Source organism: Coccidioides immitis (genome assembly GCF_000149335.2).
Source record: "Coccidioides immitis RS genomic scaffold supercont3.4, whole genome shotgun sequence".
Taxonomy (NCBI): Eukaryota; Fungi; Ascomycota; class Eurotiomycetes; order Onygenales; family Onygenaceae; genus Coccidioides; species Coccidioides immitis.
The window spans coordinates 179,039-202,280 of NW_004504311.1; the positions used below are offsets into that span (position 1 = coordinate 179,039).

Consider the following 23,242-nt stretch of genomic DNA (forward strand, 5'->3'; position numbering starts at 1 on the left):
AGCTTGAGAATTAACTTTAGATCTCGCTGTTTAAATTCAGAAGAAGAATCAGAAGTAGAAGGTATTTTAACTATATTTTAAAAAGTATCTTCTTGAATAAGAAAACAGAAGATAATCTTTTGAAATTACTTTCTTAAGAAGATCTTCTGAGGTTATTTTATATCTCACTTACTAGTTAACTCAAACTAGTTCAGTTGTTTTACTGAGAGCTGAAAATCTTAATGTAGTAAATTTTTCTTTAGTCAGAGCTACATCTATTAAATTCTGGACTAGTTTTTTGAGAGAACTAGCAAACTATATAGTTTCTTTTAAAGACTGTAATCACAGAAACAGCTTCTAGAATAAAAACTATGAAAAAACTATTGAAAGAGTAGAGAGCAAGAGAGTAAGCTAGTAAATCTAAGAGATATGAGCAATTATATCTTAAAAATTAGTTAAATTAATACTAGCAAGTATACCTTTTGACAAGAAGTATCAAACTAGAGAGCTTTTTGCAGGAAAGCTTTCAGAAACCAGCTGAGAATATTCTTAAATTTAGTAGTAAAGACTCACATTCAAGATGCAAAAGCCAATACTATAAAAATAAGATATATTCTAAGCAGAAAAGTGAGAAGAGCAGCTGGTTTTTTCAGATGTAGCAGCACCAGAAAGCTAGCATATTTTTTATCAGATGGAAAAGATAGCAAATCTGTTAAGTCACTAGAAATCTAGCTTGATTTTTTTCTTAAATACAGAAAAATTAATAAAATCTGCTCTGATTTGCAAGATCACCTATATTATAGCTTGTTCCTAGTTCAAAAACTTAGTTACTATAAGTATTTGAAAAGCTATTTTTCACTAATTAATTCTGATTTCTCAGCTACCAAACAGTATAGAACATACTAGTATTTAGTAAGGATTAGTCAGAATTTGCAGGAATCAATTTGGCTCAGCTATACCAAGGGTATCAAGTTGATAGGGCTAATTTAGTGCTGGTACAAGGCCTGGGGAGCCAAGATCAGATAAGAAGAAGCAGAGAAATAAGATAGAAGTAGATAAGATAAGATAAGAGCTCTAGCTTTGCTTGGCACATCTTAACAAAATGTGAGTAAGCAAGAGTCTTGGCAAGGAAAATCAAAATAAGAGAGTATCCAGTAAGAGATTTTTCAGCTAAAAAGAGTATAATAACACAACAAATAGTAGAGATATAGTAAAGAAAATTTGGTAGTTTGTTTAAAGAGTGTTATTGAGCTTGTCTCTCAAAATTCAGATGAAAAGATCATATGGTTGCTGAGTAATAGTGTGAGAAGTGTTTCTGATGGGTGTGAGGCTGGCACCATTTATTTTCACTTATATCTCAATAACCAGCAAGGCAATTCACATGAAAATTAGAAAGGTTGTTAGGTAGAGGAATAGCTTTCAAATAAATATGATTTCATTCATTTTGAACAAGGATTGACTGAGCTGTAAAAAAAGCATGTGTGTCTTGTTTGTTGACAGATGCTGTTAGAATTGACTGAGTATTCAGCTATTTTCATGATAAACTCCAGATGCATTAGCAGATATTGAAAATAAAAGAAGAACAAATATCTACATTATAGAAAAAGTTTAAAACATGATATAAGAACAATGTTAAACTCAAGATAACTTACTGTCAAGGCATAATATAATAATATCATAATACTACTCAGTGGAAAGATTAATCAATATCTTTATTTTTTATGTATATTGTCAAACTTGAATAAGATCTAGAAAATCTATCAGATGAATTCTTCTGTATACTCTTTCTATAAATAAAGCTCAAAATAATTATTCAGACTGAATCTGATAAATTACAACACTAATTAAAAACAGTTACAGAACTATAAGAACAAGCAACTCTTATTAAGTTCATTCTAGAAAAGAAGAAGCAAAGACAGAATAACAAGAACTTAAATAAGAAGAAACAGAAAATCTTAATCTCTTAATAAAAAGATATATTTTAACAGAATAACAAAGAAAAACTCTTACAGTTAAAGAAGACATCTGCAAAATCACTTTTAAAAATGTCTGAAGAGAAACACAAATAATAAATAAAGAAGAGACGCTGTCTAAGATATAACTAATCAGATTATAGAGCAAAGTTTTGTTCAAATAACTCTAACAAGTTCCAGCAAACAGATGAAAAAAACAAGAATCAGATAAAAACTAGACTTGCAAAGCTCATGTACAAATCAGGTCAGATGCTGGAAAGACAGAGTATCAACTTACTAAAGAAGGCAAGCAGATACAGTATGTGTCTGTTAACTATACTAACTATACTGTTGGATGGGCCGGGTTCATGGAACAAGCTGCAATGTTGAACTCAGGTACTACAGTGAACAGTATTTTCTATAAACTGGTGTTCCAATTGAACTAGAATCAGCTGGAGACACTTATAGAAGTTATTGAAATATTAAATAAAGCTGAAACTGACTGGTATAGTATCTACAAGATTCAACTCACTATAATAAACTTTATAAGAACCATAAAAGTAGTAAGATGAATGTTTGCAGTGATTGATATAATTAATGTGAATATAGTTCTAGATATGCTGTAGTTGGAAGATTTTAACCCAGATATTAACTGGAAGAACAAGATATAATGTTATTAATCTTCAGAGAAAACAGTAGAACTTCTGAGTACAGATAAACTTTTCTAAACAGTATATATTAAAAACAAACTCTTCTATATTATTTTCACCTCAGATGATAATCAAGTCCTGATAAAGATGCCTAAGTGGTTGAGAGACTATAAAAATATTTTCTTAGAAGAAAAAGCAGCAGAATTGCTGGAATTAATAAAGATCAGTTATCTCATTATTTTTAAAGACAGCTGTAAACCTTCATACATGCTAATTTATAGACTATTACTCAAGTAAACAGAGATTCTATAAGAGTATATTAAAAACAAGCTCTGTAAAAGTTGGATGCATCTGTCATGAAGTTCAGCAGAGTCCTCAGTATTATTTGCACCCAAGACTGATAGAGAACTCAGGCTCTGTATTAATTATCATAATCTTAATACAGTTACAGTAAAGAACCATTACTCTCTGTTATTAATAGATGAGATGCTAAGCTAGCTAGCAGAAGCACACTACTTTTCTAAAGTAGACTTCTATAATGTCTACCACCAGATTAGAATCAGAAAAGAGAATAAATGAAAGACCATATTTTATATAAAGTTTGGGAGTTTTAAGTATCTTATCATGTCTTTTAGATTGTTAAATGCACCAGCAATCTTCCAGTTCTATATTAATAGGGTGCTGGCAGGTCTGGTTGATGTATGCTGTATAGTTTATCTAGATGATATTCTTATCTTCTCAGTCTCAGAAGAGAAGCATGAGAAGTATATTAGATTAGTTATGAAGTATTTAAGAGAATATCAGTTGTTTACAAAGCTTGCTAAGTACACTTTCAAAAGATGAATAATCTTATACCTTGAATATATTCATCAGCAAATTCCTACCAGGCCCAGGGCTAGCCCTGGGTGTCTGGGTGGCCAGAATGTCTGTACTTATATCACTTTCCTGAACTCACTCTGGACAGGCACAGAACTCACTCTGGTAAGTATTTTTCTCTGCTATGATTTCAGATAACTTCTAATATAATAAGCATCTTTACTGCATCTGCTGTTAATTTAGTATGTTCTGTAAATGTTATTATTTTCAACAACTCTGTTGTGTCTACTAGATCTATCATTTTTCATTAATCTACACAAGCTGCTTTCTTTCATATTGATGTTAATGACAGCAATAAAGATATTATTAATATTTTTGTTTACTTTACTGATGATGTTGCTTATATAATTACTGTTACAATTAATATAAATAACACTATCATCAAATACATCAATGTTCTATTTTACACTGCTGCTGCTAACACCAGAGGTGACAATGCATCTGCTGCTCTTAACTTTACTGTAGAAAATAAATCTAGTAATGCAGCCAGATAATTCACTACTACTGATGTAAAAAATATAATTATACAGAATCTTATATACACTCTTTAATACTATTAATCTTGCTGTACAACCTGACTATTTCATGCTGTACAGCTAGATTAGCAAGCTTTACCTATTAATTATTATTTTCTGGCCTTCTTATGTTCTGTATTCTCAAGAACATAAGAACTGCTCTTTTCATCATCTTTATTATCTCTGTTATTTCTGTTGTCTCCATCAGTTCCATTATTTTTGTTGTTCTCATTATCTTCATTAACATCAGACATCTTGTTTGTAAGGTTGTGAATATGCGTCAAGTTAATATTCTTGATATCAACAAGCCTCTACATTTTTGATTTATATCTGTTAGTACAATCAAACAAACTGAAGTTAACTTCATGTCAGACTAACTAAAGTACTATCATTTAGAGTCCCAATATTACTATACTGTGATGTGCACTTATTACCATTACCAGTATCTTTCACAAAGTCTAGCTCCACCAAATCATTCAAACTATTCTCATACTTATTAATAATATCAGCAGCAGCAGGCTTTCTCTTCTTCTGAGCATCTCATCTCATATAAGCTCTTACTTTGTCAAGAATGATTTTACAAATATATAATTGTTGTTCTTCTGTCTGTTGGTTTTAAACAGCTTGTAGATGTTCAAAAACATTTATTAAAGTACAGTACTAGTTAGCTTTCAAATTAATTAATTCAGTATCTGTAAAGCAGCTTATCCTGCACAGCTTAACTCTCAAATCTGATATATTCATGACTACCAGTCTCATACTTCTTGATAGTATAGCATAAACATGTTGATGCTTAAATAATACAACCAGCAGACAAAGAATTAAAAAGATATATAATATATTCATTCATGGCAGAGCTGTACATATCTCTACTATAGAGAAACTGACCAACAGTAATATATATTATTGAGTTCAGAAAGCATCTCTTGCTATTCTGCAATTTCAGACTTCTTAGTAACAAATTTCATCAGATGAGCATCTTAGAAAGATATTGTATATCTTTTTCTCTGAGTTAAAATATGTAAAGCTATTTTTGAAAAGAAGATCTACAGCAGTCTTTTTTTGCTCTTCAGCTGTTGATTCAGAGAGTTTTCTCATCATAATATTACAAGTCTTTTTCATAAAGTGCCTCTATGCAAAACTGGCAATGTTATGAAGCTAACATATAATATTAGAAACTTGTTATGTCTTGTAAAGATAATAAGACTTACTCTTCTAGCTTCTGTCTCATTTGATTCATTAGATAGAATACTTAATATACTACTGATATTATGTCTGCCATTATATCATATCTGTACTGCTATTGTTCAGACACTCTCAATTATTTTACTAAGTTAATCTGTATTGATAAGATATTCAGGCCACAGTATCAGTTAATTATCTGATATTCTGTTGAGATTCAAACCAGAAAACAGCTGTACTCTTTACAGACTTTTAGTAGCTTGTTGTTCAGCAGTTCAAAGCATTAAATTTAAGTATCTTTTCAGTCAAGATCAAACTCATTTTAAAGCAGTGTTCTTAATTGTTGGAAGAAGACATATAAAATCAGAGCTGAGTTATCTGTCATGCTTGTTTTTTTCTTTAATATGCTCTTACAGTTGCTGACAAGATCTTTCATACTACATATTATAGTGCTTATCTGTTCTAAATGTTAGACAATTATATTTGTTGATTCAAGCAGAGTATCATCTATTCTGTTACTGCTATTATTCTGCTCAGTAAGAATCACATATTAAAGCTTTGCAGTAGTATTCAGAAACTATTGTTTTCAAGTCTGTTTATGTACTTTAATAATCTCTTCAATGTTAATACCAGAAGAAACAGAGTTAAACTGAGAATAATCACTATCTGATAAAGTAATTGGGTTTGAATGTACAAGCTCTTTTCTGAATAGATAACACTTTTGATTATTATTGCATTTCTAAGCTATGGCTGTTAGACAACATTGTGCCTGAGAAGTTGAATAATCATAAAAGATAGAATTATATTAAGTAATTATTTGCTAAATAACATCAAGTAGATTCTTTCTGTTCTTCTATATGCTAAGCTTCTCTTCAAATATCTGTTGTAGATGCATCTCTCATTCAACAAAGCAATATAGTAATCAATATATGTCATGGTTAATTTTCAGTTCATGTTTAATCACCAACACTTTCTAATCTTTAACTTCTAGTAATCTGGTGCTAGCTGCACAGCTTTATCTGGAGAATGTATTTCTGAGAACTATTGTCAGTATTACTCAAGAAAATCATTTAGTAAATAACAGATTCTCAAATTGAATTGCATGTAATAAATAATTAGAAAAAAACCATGCAACTCATCAAGTTTCAGAATGCAAAACATGAACTGGAGCCTGTAAAGCTACTGCAAGAGGTTGAGAGATGTTATAAGTTACATGACTGACTAACTAACAAGTTAGTTAACTGAGTTATGGAGTACTCTGTAACTAGTTAGTCAGTTAGATAACTAATTACTCTGTATTCTGTACAGCTGTAAAAAATGCTTTAATCTTTGTTAATATAGTTACAAAGTACAGATGATGAAGTCTTAAAGTTATATTAAGATATATATCTAGCTGTATGGCAAGAGTCTGACAGACATGCACATCTGTTGTATAGCTAGATATTATGGTCATCCAACTGACTACATAATTATTATAAAGATGTTCTACCTCATTTCTAGCATAAATAATTCATTGCAATATTATTAAGTAGAGCAGTAAAAGAATGTATTCAATAATTTACTGAAACTTTTCAGTTGCTGACAAGTATTCTTGAATATTTTAATTACTTAGTTAATTTTTTCTCAGATTCTCTATCAGATTTTGCTTTTCTATTCACTATCTCTTGTTGAAGTTTAGAGGAAAACTTATTTACTAGTGCTGTATCAGTATTCATAAAATTTAGATTATATAGACTTGTATACTGGTTTTAGTTAATATAGTTATTTATATAAAAAAGTCTTTTGTCTCTGTATAAAGACTTGTTTTCTGTTACTGGAACAACATGTGCACTATAAATGATATTCTCCATGAAGTAGATTTATTATTTATCAAGATTGCAGCTTTTTGACAGAGATTTTTAAGATATTGCAGGTAATTTCATCTTAATCATGCTATAAATCTTATGCAGAATTCCAGTATGGATCTGTAACATATTAATAAATATGCTACTGTATATTACAGATTATGCAGATAATATATTAATCTTTTAACTTCTTATATATTCTGTCTGTTCATAATCAAGAACTGTTATCATAATTACAAGCTGGCCAACTATCTTGCTATTCAATATAAATATACTTGTCTGAGATAGTTCATGCACTTAGACTCAAATGTAGTTCTGCTATCAGAAATTTGTTTTTCCTATTTATACTAATAAGTAATGCATAATTTTCTTGATTAATCTTTCTGAGTTTGAGTCATTCTTTCCATCTGGTTTCCAAGTTGTAATAGATTGATAAATTTGAAGATAGTATATCTTGATCTAATCTGATTGAGACTCTTGTTTATTACTGAAAGCACAAGTTTCTCCAGATTTTATAATATCTAATTACTTTTGCATTTTCTGAACAAATATAGCAAGTGTCTCAAGAAAGTTATCTTATTCTGCAATGCTTGTCTAGTCTTGAATTCTAAACTGTATTCAGCTTGAGTATACTTCTAGCCACATAATAGATCTCAGAAGCAAATAAGAAATTATTACTATTAGTAGAGATATTTCTAGTTACACTGTGCAAATAATTAAATGTTAAATGATACAGATTAAATAACTTGTACAGTATTACTGAATGCATTCACATCTTATTATATTACTAAAAAAAGAATCTGCTAATAACATACAGAAATCTTCTGAGAATGAAAATAATATTAGTAGAGACTTTAATATAATTATCTATTAATAACTTAGATATGCATTCTTCTCTTTTATCTTGAAAAATCTATTCATGTCAACAGTTAACAAGTGTGAAGACAATTTTTCCCAAGATATTAATTAAAAACTGTATTTGTTTCAGGGAATTGTCTAATTAATAAGCAGAATAATCACCAACACTAATATTTTCTGAATTCCAGCAGATCATGTATGAATTGTGGAATTTCTTTATACTATAACATCAAAATATCTGACTTTTCTCAAGATTATTTAAAAGATTGTTGATACTAAAAGATGTTGTTTTCTTGTTTTTATAGTATATTTAACTATTGAATTTCATGTTGAAGTCTTTTTGAAGCTTTTAGAGTACAATATTCTTTTCTTACAGACTGGTCAGTTATCTCAGAAACATCAAAAAATACAAGATATCTTTAATGACTCTACCAGTAACATTAAAATTCTTGTGATAACTTATAGCACTTGCTTACTTGATGTCAATATTCACTACTATTACTTGAATATTATCATGATTGAACTAGTAATTAACACAAATATAACTCTTCAGACTATAGATAGAGTTCACTGTCTCAGTCAGACACAAAAATAGCAGATTTGAATTCTTTATAATGCAAATATCTTTAATCATTTTGTCAAGTTTAATCAGATAAATAAAATGATCCCTCAAATTATCAGTAGAGTACAGAATTTCTTCAGCAATCTTAAGAATGAACTAGCTATATAGCTAGATAAATTCTCAGAGAATGCAGACATCTTTATTAATGCTGAGACAGAGAATAATATCAAGATAAAAAATGATACTACAGTAAATAAGAGTGAGAATATTATATATAAATGAGTGGATAACTTCTATTATAAAATATTTGAACAGACTTGCTTGTAATTAGAATAGTCAGACATGATAAATCTGAGCTTAGATAATCTAATACTGTAAAAGATCTGGTGAATGCTTGGCTTACTTTTATTAAAGAAGTTAGTGATAATCAGTGAAGCAGTTCTTGTAATATAATCACTAGTCAAGCAGTTGACTAAAGACCCTGAGAATTCTATTAAGGTGCTTTTAAAGACAAATACAGACCTGCCTCTACAAGATTCTGTCTGTCTAGCAGATTCAAGCTCACAAGAATCTTTACAAGATTATTTGTTATCTGAAAGAGTTCTTATGCTGGGTATGCCATCACTTATTGTGCTTGAGAAATACATGAATCTTGATGAATTACTCTTGACAGATCTGAGCAACTTGCTGTATTTAACTGGACATGAAATAAATAATGAAAACAAGAAGAATAAGAAACTAGATAGTGATAGAAAGCAAAAAATTCCAGTTTACATACAGTCTCTACATAATACTAAAATGATTAAGAGTTTCTGAGAATTTATAATATTTACAGTTTGATTTGTTACTCACAACTAAATTAAATCGTAGTAAGTTTCTTACAAAAATGAAAATGTTTATCTTATATTTAATTATGTAAAGTCAGAACTTCAAGTAGCTAAAAGTACAAAGTACTGGCAAAAGTAGCAGCTTGATCTAGTAAGTAAAAAAGATGATTAAAGAATAATTTGGTGAAGTCCAGCAGATCTGAAGCTATCACAAGTAGAAAAACTCATTCAGAGTGAATTTAGAGCAATAAGAAAATCAAAAATATGGCTCAGAGTAAAGCCAGGGCAATTATGTAGTGCCAAAAGTGTTAAGACTATTCACAGTGCAAAAAATTAAACTAAAATTTGTGGAGCATGAGGGGCCTGATTGGAATTTGCTGATGTTATTAATATCAAAGATATCAAGATGAATTCAAAGCAGGTACAAATAATTATAAAGTGGTTTTTGCCATAAAGCTTTCATAATATTCAGATATTTCTGGATTTTGCAAACTTCTATAGAAGATTTATGCATAAGTACTTGATTATTATAGTACTGTTAACAGATCTCTTGAAGAGCAGTAAGAATGAAAGAAAGAAAAAATCTTTTCTTCTAATATCTGCTGCCAGAAAAGTGTTTTCTGAGTTACAGATGATTTTCTTCAGAGAGTCTGTCATCTGGCACTATAATTCAGAATATAGAATATGTCTAGAGATAGATGCTTTGGAACATGCTGCAGGTATAATATTACTACAGCTGTTTGAAGATGAGTGACATTCAGTTGTCTACTGGTTATTCAAGTTTGATCAGGCTCAACAAGCCTATAGCATGCCAGATAAGAAGATGTTGGTCATTGTCTGAGTTTTATTTATTGATAGCAGTCCTTAAAAGAGATAAAGTAGTCTGTAGAGATTATTATAAATTATGTGAATCTTTATTTGTTCATGAAGTTCATGAACAAGATAGCATAATAATGATATGTAAGATGGATTAAAGTTCTCAAAGTATATAACTTTGAGATTCTCTACTGCTCTGAGAAGTATAATCCAGCTGATACACTATTATAAAGACTGAACTATATCAAACTAGAATAGAACATTAGTCTGCTGATATATATACTCAAACAATATAATGTAGGTGGTGTTCTAGAGTAGGACTTATTTAAAGAAACTTTCTTTAATGAAGAAGATATTCAAAAATGATGTGATATGAATGATGTTTCAGAGTGAAGCTTATTTAAAAAAACTTTCTTTAATGAAGAAGATATTCAAGAACATGCTACTTGTACTGTCTAAAGTAATGAAGTAGAGATGATACAAAAGAGATCTGATAGCATCAAGATAATAGTTAAGTTAGTTCAAGAAGCACCAGCTAGAGATACTGCAGAGGCTTAATATAGAAATTGCAGAAGATTTTGCATTCTTTGTATGTGTGCAAACATGGTGATGAAAGACAAAAAGATCTATAATAAATCAACTGTAAGCATGTTGAATCTGTTACTAGAAGTACAGAGAAATGATCTCTCAGTACAAGTAAGATTTGCTAAGACAGAATTCCAGTAGTCAAAGTAGAAGATAGACAAATAAGATCTTTTAATAAAAAGTGGCAGAATTTATATTTTCAGTAATCCAGCTCTTAAACAGAAACTACTATAAGTCTACTATAATAATTTATTTGCTGGTCACTTTAACATAATGAAGATGTTTGTCTTGCTCTAGTGAAAATATGAATGACACTTAATAAGACAAGATGTTCAGATATATATATGTAAATATCAAACCTGCTAATAAGAGAAGACTTCAGCATACAAACTATATAAGCTGCTTGCTTTATTGCTGACATTCAGTAGTTTCTGATATTTAATATTTATAAACTTTATAATGAATCTTTCTTCAAGTAAGAAAAAGAGAAATTCATATAATACAGTTCTGGTTATTATGAATTAATTTATGAAGCTTGCCCATTTTCTTGCATGTAGAAAAAAGATTAATATACCAGAAATAGCAAATCTCTTGCTGAAGAAAATATTTAAGAGCTTCAGATTTCCAGATAATATTATCTTGAACTGGAGATCTGTCTTTATGAGTGAATATTAATTAGAACTATATTTTCACATGAAAGTTAAACAAAAACTTAATACAGCTTTTCACTTACAAACAGATGATCAAACAGAGATACTAAACAAGATTTTGAAGAAATATCTCTGTATCTATTATGATTATAAACAAGATGATTGGAAGAAATAACTTATATATGTAGAGTTTATATATAACAGATCAGAATACTCTGTAATACACATGTTTCTGTTTAGAGTAATGTATAGCTTTGAATCTAGAGAATCAGATGAGATCCAGAAGTTAACTGATGACATACAGATAACATATGATGAGAGACTGAGAATAATCTTTGTATTAAGAGATAGTCTGATAAAATATTTGATAAAAGCAAAAGAAAATCAAGTACAGTTCTATAACTGTAAATAATAAGACAAGATGTATGCATCTGGTGATAAAGTAATGTTATTATCAAGAAACTTATAAATAATATGCTCTTGTAAAAAGTTAGATAACAAGTACTATAGACTCTTCTCAGTAGTAAAGACTGTAGAAAATAACATATATCAACTGAAGCTTTCTTCAAGCTATTAGAGTCATGATATCTTTCATATCTTATTATTAAAACTGTATTGCATGAGAAAGAGTAAGATATTAATATATTCTTCTGTAGTACTGGTGAATAATCATCATGAATAAGAAGTAGATAAAATCTTGAATGACAAAGTGTGCTATTGTAAGAAATATTTTCTAGTAAAATGAGAGGGATTCCCTATTAAGAAATTGATGTGAGAATCTGAGAAAAATCTTCAAAATGTACAAGAAGTTCTTAAGAATTATCTATAAAAAAAGTGAAGTCATTCTAAAATAAATAAATCTATATACAAAAAGAAGACTAGATGTGCTAAAAACTATCACATATAATGAAATCAAACAACTAATAATAAGAAGAGGTACCATGAGAGCACCTAAAATGCAGTTATAATGAAGATGAACTAGTCAAAAATGAACATGGTTCTGGAGTTGCTGGAACTGATAATATAATGATGAACAGTACTGCAATAGAAGTAGACTTAATGAATGAAGAAGTATAAGAAGAATAAATTATATTTATAATGCTTTAAAAATCAGAGAAGACAATATTAGCTAGATAGTTAATGGAAGATGTAAGATTAGTCTAGGCAGAAATTAGTTTGATAATAAGTAAAAATAATAAAAAAAATCTACAAGACTACTTTCTGTAACATTCTAAAGAGCTTTAGCTTTATCTGTTAAACAAGTAATAAAATAATCAAGCAAAACTTGAATATTTCTGATTTCATTTTCTATCTGAGACAGAATGGTACAAACTGAAATTATTGAATAAAGAAGCTCAGACAGACTGTCTTCAATAGATTCTGTTTCAGACACAAGATTCATAATCTTGTTTTTATGATGTGATGCAAGACAATAATGCTTTCTAAAAGATTTCTTTTAGTGTTTTGATGTACCTGAGTCCAGATTATGGTAATCATGCACCAAACTGCACATCTTCTGTATAAGAATAGCTTGTTGAGAATCAGTGAGATCAAGATCTAGATAAATCTCACAGAGGCACAATAATTTGTAGATGAGACTATTTACAGACTTATGAATCTATATTCACATTAGAATAACAAAAGAAAACAAGTTAAAATCTTGTATATTACAACATTTCTGTATAATATGCTCTAAGCAGTATTTACAGGAATTCTTTTCTTTATTTTACACACAAGACAATTTTTCTCCAAGATAATCTATAAACATAAAGTATACATAAATAGAGCAGGGAAAGATATCTTTGTCTTTATTTGTAACAGAAATCTGGGTTGATGACATGATAAAAATTGTGAATAAGAATAAGATTGCAAAACATGAAGAAGAAGAGAAGAGAAATAAGAACAAGAAGATCTCTATTTATGCCTATCTCATAATGCACTAAAGTTACTAGTTCTATAACTTGTTGATAAACAAACATAACAACAGACAACAGATAATATAGTAACCAGATAAGCAAACAAACAAAGAAATAGTAATGTAATAAAATACTGGACTTTTATAATAAAATAATTAATGTTCTATTATGAAAAATATAAAGAATGTCTACTACAACTGGTAGCAATACACATGCAGAATGTCTATATAGACAAGTAGTAGAGATACAAAAGCCTGCACATTCAAGAATCTATAATGCTTCATTAATGACAGAGAAGCTACAACAACATATAAAAAAACTATCTTGATGGCCCTATATCTTGAAGTCTGAGGCCTCTGGAGAGAAGAATAGTGTTATAAACATAAGTCTAGACCAACCTTGCATCAGATAATATTGAATATTTGGAACACTATGTGGCCATATCTCTAAATATATAAGAATCACACAATTCTTACAGATTGTAGAAATCTTAGTGTTCAGTCTTCTAGTTAACAGATCTATATGTTTTACACACAACTTTCTTCTATCAGTTGTGGGCATTGCATTTATTTAGCTCTTTTGTACTCCAAACTTAGAATAATCTATAAAGTCTATGTCAGACCTTCTTCTAACAAGCAGAAAGTTCTTACTGAAAGATAAGTCAGTTAAAGATGTATGAGATTCAGATGTTGCAGAAACAAATAGCATAATTACAGATAGCACCACAACAGATAATGCAGTTACAAAGAAAGATACAGCAGCTGAAGAATGTTAAAATAAATAAATGTGAGAATCATACATGTGAATTGGCGTGACAATGAATCTATAAGAGAAATTGTATATGAAAAAGAGTACATGAAATAAAAGGTCTGGTATTGGCAACTATATACAACTTGTAGATAAGATTGCCACTGACTTCCAACAAGAAGTTCATGCAGTAGTAGTCTTTTATGTGTGCTTGCAAGCATGTGACTTAGTGTCTCACAAGAACACATGTACTCTCAACAGCTTGTAAGCTCAGATTCTGAGCTCTTGTGAGTGTTGTTCATCTGTATAAGAGGTTTGCAGGTGAATTCTTACAGATTCTCCCCTCTTGTAAGTCTTGATTTCTCAAGACAGCTGTCTTATTAAAAATCTTTATAAGTAGAAAAACAAAACCTCTTGAGAAAAATAAAAATTTTCTTATAAGAAAAAGAGTACAGCCTCACTAGAGATATAATATTAACACAACTCTAATAACATAATATAATATAACAACACAACAGAGCTTAATAACACAACAATATGTAGAGAGTCTCTATTGTTCTCACTAGCTTCATGTTATTATTAGATAATGAGCACTAGCTTAAAAGAGAGCTTTCTCTTGCTTTCTTTTTCTCTTCTTTTCTTTTCTTTTTTCTCTAGTTTATATTATTATTATCAAGGTAAGTAGACTCTTCAAGCATTGCTTTGTATGGAAGACAGACTTGTAGAAGGTCTCTGATATTCTGGAAGAAAAATAAAAATAGCTACATCTTGATGCTCTATTTGTCTGACTGCAAGATTATAAGCTGGTAAGTTTACCTCTCATTGTGTCTTTGCTTTATATAATTATAAGGTTTTGTCTTTATGTAGAATTTAGTTTGTGAAGAGACTCATGCTTGCTAGAAGCTGCTGGTTTGCTCTCTTTCTTCTCTTTTTCTTGTAAGTTGTTGCTGCTCTTCTTCCTCAGAAGAATCTTCATTCCTCTTCTTTTTGAAGAAGAGTTGTCTGGATCTTTAGTAAGTAATCTTTAGAGATTGAGATATGTTTGTAACTAACAGTTCTAGAGTATTATTGCTTTCTCTTTCTTCTTTTCATCAGTTACTGTCTCTCTTCTGCCAGCTTAAGCTGTAAGTATCTTCTTGTAAGCTGACATTTGATTTATATACTGATGAAGTTAGAGTTCTGTCACTTTGTCTTCTTCTTCTGTAGTTGTTGCACCAGCTCCAGCTAGAAATGTGAGTATTCTCTATCACATTTCAGTTTGTGACTAATCTTCTCTAGATTATTATTGCTGTTTCTCCTGCTCTAGCAGAGTTTATGAATACTATAGTTCTATAGAGTGTCTGGAATTGTTCAGTATCTCTTTTATAAGACTGACAATAATGATCTCAGATCATTTTCACCCAATTACTGTTAGCTGGTACTTTTGCTGATATATTTTGGGTCAATCTGATGATTTTTTCAGATTATTCATCTTATACTGGAGCACAAGCTTTATCTGTCTGTAAAAAAACATGATATTATAAGTCTATTCAAAAACCTGTACTTATTACTGGTTTAAATAATTTAAATCAGTTAGCTGTCTACATCCAGCTCTGTAAGAGTATTCTTGTGACTTGAGCTGAAGTCCAGCTGTCATCAGAAGAGAAGTACTTCATCTGCAAGAAAGCTCAGTAAGATTATAATAATATAGTCTTTGCAGAGTGCATCTCTACAGACTTGAATCAAAAGTGTAATAATTATCTATACTGTGAGCATCTTGCTTGCTCTTTCCAGCAGTAAGATTATAGATAGTTGTTACAGATCTTTACAGAAAGAAAGCCAGAAACTCTTATATAATTCTTAAATAATTCTTCTTTTGAAATCAATTTAATTTGATTTGACTATGTCTTTTCTCTTTCTAACTTATTTTCTAGTTTCACTACCTCTATTCATCTGTTTCATAAACCAGCCTTGTCCAGGTTTCTACTATAGAATTGTTAAAGTAGCTTTCTCAGTGAACAGATATTACTTGTGGGCACTCATGTCTTGTTCTTCTTATTATCATAATCTTTCTAATATACTTTGTACTACAGCTTGCAATTCTCTCTCTTTAAGTTAATTATCTTGTGGACCTAATACTTCTTTTTATTCTTATCTGCCTCACAAACTTCATGATAAGATAAGCTATCAATTTCTTTGTGGGTCTTGTGCTTGTGAAGCAGGAATACATGAAAAATATCATGAGTTTGCAGATCTGAAGACAGCTCCAGTCTGTAGACTTATAAGCCTATCTTCTTCACAATTCTACAAGGCTCATGCCTTAGCAAATTCAATTTTTTATTAGGCATACAGTCTTGATATTATGAAGATCAAGCCACATCTTGTCTTTTATCTGGAAAGTCTTTATAGTATGCTTCTGATTATAGTACTTCTTCTGGTAAACTTATGCCTTCACAAGTAATTTCTTAGCCTTCTTGTAGAGTAATCTTATTGTCTCTATCTAATTCTTTGAATTCTTGCACATATAGCTATACTTCTCAGAGTTCAACAGATCTGTTTACAGATTTAATCTATATATTAGCTGAAAGAGTGATTTCTCTGTGGAGGCCTGCTGTAAGTTATTGTACACAAACTCCACTATTAGTAACTACATTACTCAGTTATCTTGATTATAACTGATATAGCTTTGCAGGTACTGCTCTAGTAAACTATTCAGTCTCTCAGTTTGATCATTAGTTTGTGAGTGAAATGCTGTACTTATTACTCTTGTAATCTTTAAGATATAAGTCAAATTACCTCAAAATTCACTTGTGAATAGAGATTCTTGATCTGTTACTATACTTACAGATAATTCATGCAATCTCACTATCTTGTGAACAAAGAGATGGACTAATTTCTCTGATATCAGCTTCTTTGTTATAGAGATAAAGTGAGTTATTTTTGTGAGCTGGTTCACTACAACCAGAATACAGTCAAATTGCACCTTTTCAAAATTCAGGCTTGTGGAGAAATCTGTAATAACATCCATGCTAATAGATTTCTAAGAGTAATTTGAAATTGATAAGAGTAATAGTTCTTCTTGAAGTTTTCTGTAAACTCTTCTTAAGCTCTGACAGATCTTACAGGCTTTGCAACACTTCTTTATCAGTTCTCTCATTCTTGACTAAAAGTATTTGCAAGCTATAAGCTTGTATGTTCTTGCTGTAGCAAAATGCTCTGTAAAAGATAGATTATGATGATGCCTGATCAGCTTTATTTGCAAGACCTTATTCTAAGAGATGTACATGTAATTATTCTTATAGAGAATGCTCTTCTTCTCTTTCTATATTGTGAATTTCTTTATATCTGTCTTAATATCTTTACAGACTTTGGCTGCATAGTTGTCACTTTGCAGTAGGTTTAGCAATAATGCCAACAGGTTGAAGCTGCTCTTCTTATAAGAATTCTTTTCACAAACCAGGTCTTTGATCTTCTGAACCTGCATTGTAATCTTCTTCACTTTGCACATGTCTTTCAAGACAATCTTTGCAAGTAGTTTCTTGATTACAACTCACATCAGCAAATCCCTATCAGACCTACTACGCCTTACAAATTTTAGTATAATTTTTCGCGCTGTAGACAGTCTTAGTGCTCTTGGCACTACATAATTGCTCTGGTTTTACTCCAGGCCACATTTTTGATTTTCTTGTTGCTCTGGGTTAGCTCTGGTTGAGTTCTTCCACTAGTAATAGCTCTGGGCCTGCTGGACTTCACCAAATCATTCTTTAGTTATCTCTTTTACTTACCAAGCTAAGGTGCCACTGCTGCCAGTACTTTGTACTCTTAGCTATCTGGAAGTTCTAACTCTACATATTAAAATAAATAATTTCAAGGCTAGTAGCATTCTCATTTTTTGTAAAAACTCATGAAACTACATTTAGATGTGAGTAAAAAACTAAAGTACATCATGAATTCTTGAAAACTCTTGATCTCTTAATGCTATGCAGAGGCTGTATATAAAGTGAAGTTTTACACTTCCAACTATTAGTGTCTGATTTCTTAATTTTCTTGTTGTTATTTTCTGTTCCATCTTCTGGTGCCTCATTTTTCTTGTTGTTGTTGTCTGTTTTATCTGAAGATGACAAGCTGTTAAGATCTATCAAGAGTGAATTGTCAAGATCCATATGTTCAAGCTCAACAATAGGTGGTGTACTGAATATTAGAACTCTGATGGGAAGAGCAGAGTCTTGTAAAGATTTGTGTAAATTATCTGGTGTCTTTAAATTGTCTTCTGTAATTTCTGTAAAAGCCTTATTTTCTGATGGATCTGCATGTTGTAGAGGCTGCTCTAGATCTGGCTTAACAGATATCTCATCACTAGGTTTCACTGATGATTGTGTTACAAGAAGAGTCTTGCTGGTTATAACCAGCTTCTTTAATGAAACTAATCTGAGTATTTGCTGGATCTTTTTTATAATGTTGTCATCTAATTGTAAGTCTGTCATGTCTTTATATTTTAAATGCAAACAAGTTTGTCCAAATATTTTACAGTAGAAGATATCTACTTGTTTATGCACAATATTCTTGATCTTATTTAGTGAATTTGCTGTAGTATTGTTCTGTATCTTGTTATTTTTCTGAGCCTTAACATCTTCTGGAAGTTCATTTAGTCATATGACTAGTTTGTCTTTGAGATCACCAAATATGTTCTGTGCCATGCTAATGATTTGGGGGATCATCTTGTTCACTTGATTAAATTTAACAAAATAATCAAATGTATTTGCATTATGAAAAATCCAGATCTGTTGCTTTTCTGTTTAATCAAGATGGTGAACTCTTTCCATAATCTGTAAAGTGATATTTATATTAATTGCTGGTTCAAGCATGGCAATATCTGAGCAGTGATGATAAATATTGATATCAAGAGAGCAAGTACTGTAAGTAATAATCAAAACTTCAATATTACTGTCAGAATTATTGAAGGCATCTTGTATTTTTTGCTGTTTCTGGAATAACTGGCCTGCTTGCAGTGAAAGAACATTATACTCAAAAAGTTTCAAGAAGATTTTAATATGGAACTCAACAGTCAGATAAGTGATAAAGACTAAAAGATGATGTCTCTTGATGTTCACAACTTTTTAAAGAATCTTGAGAAATGTTGAGTATTTCAGTATTGTTGAGCATAAGAATTCTGTAATCTATATGTGATTAGCTGGAATACAGAAAATGTTAATATTGATGATTATTCTGCTTATAAGTTACATAATTTTCTGAAATAAGTGGTGCTTTTGATTAATGTCTTGAGAAAGATTACTCTCACACTTTGCAATGGTTGAAGTAAAAAGATTTTTCAAAGCAAAAAAAAATAATGCATGCCTGAGCCAGTAATAAACAGTCATGTCAAAACTACTGCCAACATCATTTCTGTTCTCAGAAGATTCTTGAGTATTACTGACAGTCTCTTTCTTTAGTGTTGAAACAAGATGTGAGTGAATGCTGTAATACTGTGTCAGCTGTTTTATCTGTATTATTTTACACTTGATTGTTCATACACTATAGCTTGGAATGTCTCTGCTAATAGTAATAACTCTGTGTGTACTGTCAAGATTCATTTGGTGATCATATATCTGATGAAGCTGGATGCAGTTGAGAATTTGATGCAAAGTAATCATTGCAGAGTATGATGATATTAAATCATATTGAAAAAGCTGATTGTAGAGCAATGGGTGCAGAATATATAAGCAATTCATACTAGATATGAATGCTTTCTTGTAAATTTTGAGTGGGTCATTAATTGCTTGAAAATTGAAATCTGTATGTAAAGATTTCTTATTAATAAGCTGCATAAAATCAGATAAATTGGAGGCTCTATTCATTATAGAGATTGCTGACATAATCTAGATATGATCTCTTGGAATCAAGACAATGGTCTTGTGAACAGAGATTCTTAAATTCTTAACTTTGTGTTCTTCATCAAGTATCACATGTTTGAAGAAGTTTTTAGTTGGCTAATCAAGTTTTCTGTAAAGCTGCTGAAGCATGTCCCTGAATACATCAGGAGGTTCATCTAGCTGTATGATGGCATCTGAAGTCTTGTATTGTATGGCTAGATTATCAGGACTTAAATACATGTACCATTGCCATATTGAATATAATGTGATGATAACTGTTGTTATGATTTTTGAATTATTTTTGTTGAGCTTTTTGAATTTGGATTTCAATATGGTTTTATTGATAATGAACTTCTTGAGAATATTATTAATGATTTCTCTGCTGCCAAGAATACTGTAAAAAAGAATCAGTTGAATACTATCAGAGAAGAACTGAATAATCTGATCAATTCAATTGATGATCACTCTGTTCAGACAGATAATCAGAGTTAAATAATATGATTCAGTTGACTTTTGTTTTTTTGCTTTGAGAATTAAAGTGTAGTATTATACAGTTTTTTCCAGTCCTGCTTCATTAGTAAGAATTCTGTCTTTCACTGATGACAGCTCTTGTATTAATTTTCAAGCAACTCTGATGACTTGTCAAGGTTTCAGTATAAGATTTGCAATCATTGAGTTGTCAAAATCTACATTCAAGTCAGAACAAGTGATAAGATAATCTGGAGCTTCTGCTCTAGTTGTATTGAGTGTGTAATTCAGCTTAAAGAGAGTCTTACTGGTATTCTCAATAAAATCTTTGTTGTTATCATTGTTGTCACTTATTTTAAGATGTTCCAGATGTTTGGTGTTGATTATTAGCCTATTGTTAGATCTGTGCTTTTCCACAAATAGCATTTTGATATTGACAGCATTTTTAGTAAACTCTTCAAGTAAGGCTTTTCTCATGTCTTTATCCATAGAAGGCAAAGAAATATTAAAGCTAATTCTATGAATAATCTTGTTCATGGTTTTGATGGCATTGTTGATATTCTTCTTGAAATTAGTGTTAATATCTTTATTGGTAGAACTAATTTCAACATCATCTTGAAACTCTTTGCCAATAGCTATAGTAATAGCAGCCTTGGCTTCTATCTTTACAGCAGAGTCATCTTGTGCATTTGAGTCTGCATACTTTAAGATGATTACTTTATTATCTTACTTATGATCTTTTTCTTGTTTAAGCTGCTAACTGACAGATCTCATCTATACTATATATTTCAATAGAAGAAGAAGTCTATATATATTCTCAGAATTATCATCTTTAAATCTTCTCTTGAATTTTGCAATTAACTGCTGAACAGCTTATAATGATACTACAGTAGAAATGTCATCAGTAGACTCAAGATTCTCAAGATCATGATTAAGTGAAGAAATTTCTGCCTGTATTGTTAGAAGCTTCATTTTCTTCATTACATTAATATGAATTGAGATGTTAAATCTGTATGCAGGGCCAGTTCTACTGAAGAAATTGCTGTATTTCTTGTGAAATATAGTCAAAATATAGTTAATTTCATCTGATTGCATCCATTCTTGTAATATATCTGTTATTAGAAAGTCTAAATATTCTGCAAGCTTTACTTGATTTTCATGAATTTAACTATCATCAAGTACATGAACTCTGAAGATTGTACTTGAGTGAGGATCTTCAGTCTTGGCTGTCTTGCAGGTCTTTGGTGTACTTATTTTCTTTAATAAAGTTGAAGAATCCATTTCTCAAGCTAGACTAAACTCTATATTAGAATGATAACAAGTCACTTAGTATAGTAGATATTGGGGCATACTAGCTGTATGACAAGAATTTCAAGTTAGAAGATGTATTGCATATCTAGATATATAACACATAATATTATAAAAGAAGTCTTTAAATGATACCTAAGTTTAATATTAGCTTGTTGCTTATAAGAAAGAAAGTGCTTATAAAGCTTGTTTTGCAAAAAGAATCTTACAGAGAAGTCTGTATATTGCTAATCTCTAGTTAGCAAGCTTATAAGCTTTTTCAAGATTGAAATTCATGACTGTAGAGAGCTTACCTTTACTGATTTAGAGAGCTGGTGAGCTTGTAGCATAGCTGATGAGACTGTGTAGATTAGTAGTTAGAGAGAGAGTTGGAAGAAAAATTATAGCAACAAAAATAAAGTGTAAGCTCTTAGCCTAATTAGAAAATCTAAAACAACATGTCTCTGTACCATATGACTAGAAAAGTAGCATGAGATCTAATATTCTCACATTTGAAGTAGAAGCTGTAAATCTTCAGCAGTATTTCTAAAATACATGCTATATCTTATGACTAGATAACAGCTCAGTAGATCAAGTAGGCAAGCATGGCAACAAGAAAATAATATAGAATCTCTATATCATATTACAATATCTCAATGCTACATGTGTATTTCAGAATAACAAGTATAAGAAACTCTATAGCAACTAACTTCAATTCAAAGTCATGCATAATTATGATGATATTAAGCTTGTTCAGAGTATAAAAAATGTTAAAATCAGTAATAAGACTGGCATTCTTGGTAGCTTGATGCTGGAAATTGTTGAAGTAGACTGGCATGATTATGCCAGCATTGTTAATGATGCCATCAAGATGAGATTTAGCTGTCTCCCCCATCTTGATCAAGGTATGGAGGAGATCTCTCCCAGTGGAAACTGCTTTGTTATTGAAGTAGACTGGCATGGTCATGCTAGTATTGTTAATGGTGAAGATGATCTTCTCTGGTGTAAATTGTTTGGTCTTGTCTTTGAATTTAAGATAATGAGCTTGCTGCTCTTATTGATAATCTTGAAGAGAAAGTGTTTCATGTTGGCTTGAATCTTAATATTGTTGAATTTATAACTGATGAGATACTTGATATTAAAGTCTGTATTTACAGAGTTTATAGTAACTTGATTCTTTACAGTATCATTAACCAAATGCTTGATATCTGTAAAGGTAATAAATAATGAGGTAGTGTGATTTCTCTGATTATTTGCAATAGTTCTGATATGACAGAACCTCTATAAATATTAGCTAGATTTCTATAAAAGATGCAACATTGGTAGAACTTACTAAATACTGCTGTTAAGTAATCAAGCTAGTAATACTCTCTTTTCTGCAGCAGGAGCTGCAGCTGCAGCTGCAGGTTATAATTACAGCAGCAATATGACTAGATGTAATATTAAAAGTTATGAAAGACAGAAGAGAAGAAGTATTTATATCTTGCATGATACTATCAAGCTAAGTCTAAAATAAACTAGCTTGTAAATATTATTGTAATATTATAATAAAAATACACTACTCTGTAAGTAAGGCCAAAGTAAGCATAAAGTGAAGCCAGAGCAAGTATAAAGTAAAGTTTTTATTATTATATAACAATTTACTAGTAACTAAATTTTTAAATGATGTTTTTCTATTG

The 23,242-nt window shown here is 30.4% G+C and overlaps 3 protein-coding genes across 3 annotated transcripts; all 3 read right to left on the reverse strand.

Annotated features, from left to right (window-relative positions):
• Positions 1-4,082: 4,082 nt before the first annotated feature.
• CIMG_13351 (uncharacterized protein) lies at positions 4,083-4,616 on the reverse strand (the record flags this gene model as incomplete). Its single annotated transcript, XM_001244856.1, has 3 exons — positions 4,083-4,283; positions 4,351-4,453; positions 4,534-4,616. The coding sequence occupies 3 exons, from the start codon at positions 4,614-4,616 to the stop codon at positions 4,083-4,085; spliced, it is 387 nt and encodes a 128-aa protein (XP_001244857.1).
• Positions 4,617-20,450: 15,834 nt separating this feature from the next.
• Positions 20,451-21,050, reverse strand: CIMG_13352 (uncharacterized protein; the record flags this gene model as incomplete). The annotated part of the gene is made up of 2 exons (XM_001244859.2): positions 20,451-20,971; positions 21,038-21,050. 2 exons carry the CDS (start codon positions 21,048-21,050, stop codon positions 20,451-20,453), a joined length of 534 nt encoding a protein of 177 aa, XP_001244860.2.
• Positions 21,051-21,492: 442 nt separating this feature from the next.
• On the reverse strand, positions 21,493-22,524 carry CIMG_13353 (uncharacterized protein; the record flags this gene model as incomplete). The annotated part of the gene is made up of 2 exons (XM_001244860.2): positions 21,493-21,565; positions 22,274-22,524. The coding sequence occupies 2 exons, from the start codon at positions 22,522-22,524 to the stop codon at positions 21,493-21,495; spliced, it is 324 nt and encodes a 107-aa protein (XP_001244861.2).
• Between the last annotated feature and the right edge of the window lie 718 nt (positions 22,525-23,242).